Source organism: Solanum tuberosum, unplaced genomic scaffold (genome assembly GCF_000226075.1).
Source record: "Solanum tuberosum cultivar DM 1-3 516 R44 unplaced genomic scaffold, SolTub_3.0 scf00040, whole genome shotgun sequence".
In the NCBI taxonomy this organism is placed as follows: domain Eukaryota; kingdom Viridiplantae; phylum Streptophyta; class Magnoliopsida; order Solanales; family Solanaceae; genus Solanum; species Solanum tuberosum.
Genome location: NW_006238964.1, coordinates 924,069 through 932,358, shown reverse-complemented (window position 1 = coordinate 932,358; position 8,290 = coordinate 924,069). Strand labels below are relative to the sequence as shown.

Genomic DNA, 8,290 nt, shown 5'->3' with positions numbered 1-8,290 from the left:
AAAAGTGAGAAAGAAGGAAGAAAACATAAAATTTGTAATAAAAAAACGAAGTTGCACAGGTTTGAACACGCGACATAGTCTCTAAGATTTGAAAGGCTTACCAATTGAGCTACACATACATTATGTTTAAGGAGTGTCACTCACACTATATATCTCTTTTATATGGTTTTCCCATTTAATCGTATATACATATTTAGTAAATTTTCCCAAGTAAGCAGTGTCACGTGACACCCCATAAGCCTTCTTAAATCCACCCCAGGGCAGCCTATGAAGTACTGCTTTCAGAACACTAAGAATGGTGTCACAAAAAGGTGGAGGATGAAAAGTAAACATGTATGTTCTTTTCTTCCTTGTCAAAATAACTGGAGATCGAAAATGGAGGAAAAGCTGAGCTTACCAATTTTCGATAACCGAGAAATCTCCGAGAGCCAGCAATGCAAAGTTCGAAACTTGGTGAATAATGAGCCTGTCCCTCAATCCTTTTCTTCTTAATACCATGGTTTTGTTTGCGACAAGATTTGTACTCGTGATGTGCACTTAATCCACACATCACATGCTCCCACTAGATCAAAGCCTTGTTTTTTTTTTCCCGCTTTGTCTTGGGGGTTATGGATGGAAATACCTCTAATTTTTATTTTTAAGAAAGGTAACAATTTTGACTTACATAGATTTTTCTCACAATTAAATGAGGTATCAATTAATATGGGCGTATATAATTTTATCTGTATTATACTTTTGGGAGATTTCATAAAAAAAAGAAAAAAATTGCATTGACGATTGATATGATTCTCTTGTTTTTTTCAGCGAGGCCTGCAACAAATTTTTAACCTTAAAGGAGAGGCGGCCAGAATTGATCAGCTTACGTAAAGTATCTGCAAGAGATGATGGAGCCGTACGATGTTCTTATGGATCAGACATGTCAATTGACGAGGACCCCACTACTCCCGACCAACGACTTACTGGGTCCCACTCTGCCGGCTTTGAAAAGTCCTCAACGTGTCAGCAACCACAACCCCATGAGTCCAGCGTGGAACCAGATGAAAAGGACTCCATTGTTGAAAACGAAAAGGAGAAAGAGGAGGAGGAGGCAGAGAAATCCGCGAAATTGAAAAGGCGGCTGAGTGTACAAGAGCGTATTAGCATGTTTGAGAATAAACAGAAGGAGAATTCCGGGGGCAGCGGCAAGGCTGCTGTAGCGAAAACCCCCGAGCTGCGTAGGTTGTCATCTGATGTCTCGGTTCCGCCTGTGTTGAGGAGATGGAGTGGTGCTAGTGACATGAGTATTGATTTGGGTGGTGATAGGAAGGATACGGAGAGCTCTGTATGCACACCATCTTCTGCCTCGGATGTACGTGGTGAAAGCAGATTGGATGACCATACTAGGAATGTCCAAGATTCTCCCAGGACCAGGCCAAACTCAAATTCGGGCATTGTTGATGTTGATCAGGGCCGTGGGAAGACCAGGTCAAGCTCACATATAAGTGGAGGTGAGGATAAGAATGTGAAAAATCAACCAGATATTGGAGGGCCATTCTCCTCTTTCAATATGGGTAAAAGTGCTGATTTTGGTTTGACTACTAACACAGACTTCAAGGGTTCTCAAGGTGTTAAGGAGCTTGAGAAGAGCAAAGGAAAAGTTAGTCGTCAGATTGTTGGCCTGAAGGACCAGGGTAATCTACCCGAGAAATCTGGAGCTGGGCAGACCGAGATTTTGTATCAGAAGGAGGATACTGAATCAATTGATCATTTGGTTTCTAAGCCGGATAAAGCTCCTCCAAGAACTGCAGGGGTCTCTGCACAGTTGGATAGTGGTTCTACAGCAAGAGTTACAGAAACTTCTGCTGCTAAAGTCCTCGAAGATAGTTCACTGAATCTGCAGCCAAGATGGCAAACACTTTCTGAAACTGAGCAAGTTGAAAAGGATGAGCTGTCTCCTTCCGAGAAATTAGTTAGTGCTTCTCAATCAAAGGTCAAAGAGCTTGGACATGAACCAATGAAATTTAAGAAACAAGGTGGTGCAGCTGAACTGATCAAGAAGACTCAAGATAGGGGGTATGAGATCAGGTCTGGAACTAGCAAAACACCACTCTCGAGTAAAGTGGTTTTGGAGGCTGAGGAGGGACTTGACTCATTTTCGACACCCCCTATTGAGCAAGCTCAGAAGGCACGGCAGCCCAAAGCAAACCAGGAAATGAATGATGACTTAAAAATGAAAGCTAATGAGCTAGAGAAGCTTTTTGCTGAACACAAATTACGTGCTCCTGGTGATAAATCTAATTCTACCAAGAGAAGCAGGCCAGGTGACGTGCAAAGCCGTCCAGCTGCTGGTTCTTCATCCTACAGGAAATCTGTGGTAGATAATAACAGTGTTAGAACTTCTGAGTACTTGTTTAATGAACCTGCCTCAAGTTCCAAGGATGTTCTAAATAGGAATTTCTCTGAACTAAGTTTTTCGGAGGGTTCTCGGGGAAAATCGTATGAGAGGTATATGCAGAAAAGGGATAGAAAACTCAGGGAAGAATGGAATTCTAAGGGGGAAGAGAAGGAAGCCAAACAGAGGGCTATGGAGAATAGCCTTGAGAGGAGTAGAGCTGAGATGAAGGCTAAGTTTGCTGGATCTGCTGATAAAGACAGTATGTTTTCTAGTTCCCATCGGCGGGCTGAGAGACTCAGATCATATAATTCGAGGTCTATTCTAAGGAGAGACCAGGTATAGTTCTTTCTCTATTCTATAATACAAATAGCAATTCCACCTATGCATATGTAAGATAGCTGTTTCTATTACATGCTCTTTTTGTTGGTATGGTTCTCTTGAGTTACATGTGATTGACCCTGAAACAATTTGTTTTGGCAGCAACAATTAGTTTTTGAGCAAAGTGATAACGATGAAGATATGCCTGAATTATCGAAGCAGAAAAAATATGGTGAAGACAGGTCTTTCGATGAAACATCCTTCGGGGATGATGTTCGTAAAAGCACTCGGGGTAAGAAGCCTTTACCTGTCAAAGGTTTGTCTTCATCCACACCTCGCACCACAGTAGCACCTGTTCCAAGGTCTTCTGGGAAAGCTTCTAATAATACATCAGGTAAGCGGAGAATTCAATCTGAAAATCCTTTGGCACAGTCTGTCCCAAACTTCTCTGACATGAGAAAGGAGAACACCAAGCCTTCTTCCACAGCTGGTAAGACAACTCGTTCACAATCTAGAAATTACACCCGTAGCAAAAGCACAAGTGAAGAGGTACCCCTTATCAAAGAGGACAAATCACGAAAACCACAATCCTTGAGAAAAAGCTCCGCCAATATTGTGGAATTTAGGGAGACATCCACTTTCGATTCTGATGGTGTTGTTCTGACACCTCTCAAGTGTGACAAGGATGAGATGGAGCGGAGTATCGATAAATTTCCAAAGAGTTCTGGTTCAAAGACCTTACTAAAGAAGGGTAAGAATACTGACTTCAGCTCTAGAGGTGGTCTGACTAAGACAAGGGCTTCTGCTGTATCTAAGATTGTGGACGACAATGATGAGTATGATGATATGGTATTTGAGCCCGAAGACTCCGAAGGTATGGGCCCTGATGAAGAAGAGGAGGAATTTGAGCACATGACGGCTGAAATTCATGAAAACTTTGATAACGGGGAACCAAGACTGAGCCATGATTCAGAGAAGTTGGAAAACTCTGGATCAGAGAATGGTGATGTTCTGAGATCATTTTCTCAAGTGAACTCTGCTTCAGAAGCTGTATTGCCTTCTATGGTCTCTAACAAGTTGTTATCTGGTGGACTTGTGCAAGATTCACCGGGAGAAAGTCCCGTCTCATGGAATACACATGCTCATCACCCTTTTTCTTATCCTCATGAGATGTCTGATGTTGATGCATCCGTGGACTCTCCTGTGGGAAGTCCTGCGTCCTGGAATTCACATTCTCTAAGTCAAACAGATAGTGATGCAGCTAGAATGAGGAAGAAATGGGGAATGGCTCAGAAACCTATGCTCGTGGCAAATTCTTCTAATAATCAATCACGCAAAGATATGGCCAGAGGATTTAAACGGTTTCTGAAATTTGGGAGGAAAAATCGCGGCACAGATAATTTGGTTGACTGGATTTCTGCTACCACTTCTGAAGGAGATGATGATACAGAAGATGGACGTGACCCTTCTAATCGATCTTCAGATGATTTAAGAAAGTCAAGAATGGGCTTCTCTCAGGAACATCCATCTGATGATAGCTTTTATGAGAATGAGTTTTTCAGTGAACAAGGTGAATTATGTGTTTCACTCCCTAAACAAACTATACTTGTTTCAATATGGCTGATATTCAAGAACAATTTTTGATATTCAATTCTGTTTCTTGAGTTTGCAATTCTTATTATTTTTTTAATCATTTGGTACATTAATTTCCAGAAAACTTAACTGCTAGCACATAATAGTCGTACAGATCATTGTGCTGTTTTGTCTATCCAGGGAAGATCCAGGGAGGATAACAAAATTTATTTACATAAAAAAGAAAGAATTGGAAATGCTGTTACCTTTCCCAAAAGAAGAAGAAGAAAGAATTAGAAATGTTGGGAAGCAGTGGAGACCCACAATTCCAGCTTTTTATCTGTTATTGCCGGTAGTTTTGCAAATGGTCTTTGTGTAGAGAAAGAAGCATAGTAAAGCAATGTAGCAATGATGTTTGAAGCTAAGTTCATACCTTAAACTTAGATAACTGGAAATGAGATTGTTTGGGACAGCTGGTGCTCTTGCTTGTCACTTTGCTTCTGATTCCATCTTGTTTTGTTTGTTGTTCTTCAGTCTTTCAACTTCAGTATAGAGCTTTTTCAAGTCTCTAACCCAATGCTTCTCTTCTGGCAGTTCAAGCCTTGCGCAGTTCAATTCCAGCACCTCCAGCTAACTTCAAATTGCGTGAAGATCAATTATCAGGGAGCTCAATAAAAGGTGACCAGCTAGTTTAAGAAGTTAGCCTGTCTTGTCTTATTGCTTGTGTTGTGTTTTATGTTTTGTTGCATAATGCAATGTCATCTTGTGAAGAAGTTATCTTACTTGGCTGCAAGTAGAAAAGTTAAAGGTTAGAAGATTTAGAAAGCCTCTTGTATTGACCTATTTGCAAGTTAGCTCCATAAAATCGTAATCATAAAATGTCTTTTCCAGTTTAGGCATTAGGTCACTGTTCACTTTCACACTGTTCACTAGTTCACTAAAAGATTTCAATTGGTTTATCAATCTAGGCAACACAAAAAACAAAAAAACTGACTTAATAACACAAGAACTCCATAACCTTTTTTTGTGGTCTAAAACCTCAAAAATGGACCGACTGAAGACTAACAACAATTCACTTAATAATAAAGACAAGCATACATTATCAAAAAAAAAAACAAAGACAAGAATAAACCATATTAAAAGACTTGATAGCTGGTAAAGTTTACTCCAAACACAACTCAATTATATAATGATTATGAGTTCAAGAACTCTCCTCCCCTTATGGCTCAGAGGCAACACCACCTTCTCTTCTTTCTTTTTTAACTTTGTCCAACTGTTGCCACCTACTGCTCCAACATGTGTTTATCTGACTGTATTTATGAGACAGGGTGCATGATCTTATACCTTAGTATTTGATCTTTTTCTTTCTCATCCAATACTTGTACTTCTTTATGATGATCTTCAAATGCCCCAAAGACATTTGATTTGCCCACATCAACATGATCACGTTGGCTATAGTCTAGTTTCAATTCAAGAAATTTGTCAGTTACTTTTCTTTACTTGTGGAGGCATAGTAATATGCTTTTCCACTTGGTGAAAAGAGCATAACATAACATCAACACCTGCTCCTGTCCGAGTTGAAAACTCATTTGCTTTCTTGAAAAAACCTTTTTTCCTTTTTGAGAAAGTAACAAGGCGTGCTTCCTTAGACTCACTCAACTTAATTTCAATCTTTTGCCTACCCTTCCCGGTCCTCTTATCCATTGCAAAAACAAATAATTAAAGAAGAAAATAAGATGTTTTGGCTGAATAAGCCTGAGCAATTTTGAGAGGAATGCTTGTGTAATTTATAGTAGGTGTGCGTGTCTATCTGTCACGTATATTGTTACATTTGTTTAGTGTTTTCATATTATGTGAATCTATTTCGAGATAAAGAATTTCTTATTTATTCCACTGCAATTGCAAAGTAATAATGTTGAATTGAATCTAAAGATAAATGAAAAATAAATTGTCACGTTTATTTAATGTTTTCATATTAGGAGTTATTTGTCATGTGTATTGTCATGTTTATTTAGTGTTTTCATATTATGCGAATCTATTAAGACATTACCAGGATCCCAACAAAAGATGTCTTCAGTATGCGCTCTTGACTTTTATCTGTTCCTAATTATTTTACAGCTCCAAGATCATTCTTCTCCTTGTCGACATTCAGAAGCAAGGGAAGTGACTCAAAGCCAAAGTGACTATCCAAAGCAATAGATAGCTCTTTCAAAGTATAAAGTTCCACTAATTCTTGGAATTGCCTTGATTGCACACGTAACTTCAGACTATATTTCGAAGCAAGAGGTCAAGGTAGATGGCGCTACTATCATCTAAATATGTTGTATACTTGTACTTAGTAATCACGGGGCTTCTGAAGCCTTGCTTGTGCTTTTAGCTGTTTCTAGTAGTTGTCCCAGAATATATGTTGTATATTGTCTTGAGAGGACAATAGCGGAATATTAATGTGATTTTGGTAGTCATAGCATTCTTTCTTATGTTATTTACTCTTGATTTTTTTGGTAAATATCAGAAATTAAATTTTGTTCTATCAAGTATCGATAATTTAGAAGGTTGAGACTATTTAATTATTCACGTATGACGAGTTGACACAATGTTGCTGCCTAGACGGCTAGCCTCTCTGCATATTCTACAATGCCAGACACTAAGTTATGTTTGTTTACATACTAAGAACAACATGCTGTGCAAATCTGCATAGAAACTGAGGGAACATTGTAAAATTATAATTGTCTTCATGCTAAAGCTTATATCTAGTCCAAATTTGTATTTGTCTTCATTACTGGCAGTCAGTTTCAGTGACTTTCTTGAATCCTTGTTGTATAAATTAATAAGACCTAAAATCATTGCTTTGGATTATTGAAGGGTGTTTTTGAATGATTTTAACATTTTTCTTGTGATCTGATAATTTCTATGTACAGTACAATTTAGTCAGCGAGGCAACAATTACGCGTCTAATTTTGAAAGAAAATATATCATTTTTATATACTTACATTTAGATCATATTTCTTGTGAGCAATTTTGTTGTCGGAATGCAATTTGTTTTATTGTTTGATTGACTTCTCGAGGGGACCTTTGAGGTTGTTGTCCCTTCTCAAATTTCAGAACTCCCAAACTTCAAATCTTATCTCTACCTTTGAGGGGGCCATGACGCATATGAACAAGGGTGGTTAATTTAACACGTATACAAGTCAAATTACTTGAATATCTTTAGTGTAATTTCAGGTTTCGCCACTGCAACTTCACCAACTATGTTCTATAAACATCTGCCGATTGTCAAGAGCACAATTCATTCTGTTGCCGGCTGGTCAGCATATACTATAAACTAAAAGCCGGCCTACCAAATGTCACTAAATAAAACTAAATTTGCTAGCTATATAACATCTTTTCCTTTTTCTTCTCTATATAGATTATGAGAGCAGTCAACAGTCATCAACTTTATTATATAAAAATGATGATTGGTCAATCATAATATTGTCTTGAGTCACTTAACTTTACAAAATTTTGACAAACACAAAGGCATTAACCAGTTACTATTAGTCTTGGAAAAACCAGAAGGCATTTTAATAAGCATATTCATCCTAGGAACAACTGCTAAAAGAGCTGTAAATTATACCTTTTTATGTTCATATTTGTCTATATCTACCATATTATAACTTGAACAGAACCACAACCAAAAAAATTTCATCATCAACACTCAACAGCAATATCCCAAATGGCTCATTCCGAGTTCTCGTCTTCCACGACTAGGCAGAGACGACATACTACACCGGTGGTGTCACAGCAACCCTCCACATCATTTTCAATGTCGATGACTAGCTCCCACAACTTCAGCCGTGCGCGCAATCCCACCCCTGCTAGTCCTTTTGCCTCTGATAATGACAGGTCAGTCGCATATGTAGCTAGGTGTATTGAAAGAAGTTCAATTGAATAGGCTAAAAACAAAGTTTTTTTTGGATGCATATAAATGGTTGAATGGAGAAATGCTATATGATGGAATATAATGTGTGGTGTTATTGTATCTCTTTT

The 8,290-nt window shown here is 38.4% G+C and overlaps 1 protein-coding gene across 1 annotated transcript in view; it reads left to right on the top strand.

Annotated features, from left to right (window-relative positions):
* Nucleotides 1-6,794, top strand: part of LOC102603807 (uro-adherence factor A-like) — an 11,596-nt gene extending 4,802 nt beyond the window's left edge. The window contains exons 8-11 of the mRNA XM_006342880.2: nucleotides 805-2,710; nucleotides 2,855-4,262; nucleotides 4,859-4,942; nucleotides 6,383-6,794. Coding sequence (XP_006342942.1) covers nucleotides 805-2,710; nucleotides 2,855-4,262; nucleotides 4,859-4,942; nucleotides 6,383-6,447 — 3,463 coding nt within the window. The 3' untranslated portion in view covers nucleotides 6,448-6,794. The remainder of the gene's footprint in view (nucleotides 1-804; nucleotides 2,711-2,854; nucleotides 4,263-4,858; nucleotides 4,943-6,382) is intronic.
* Nucleotides 6,795-8,290: the final 1,496 nt, after the last annotated feature.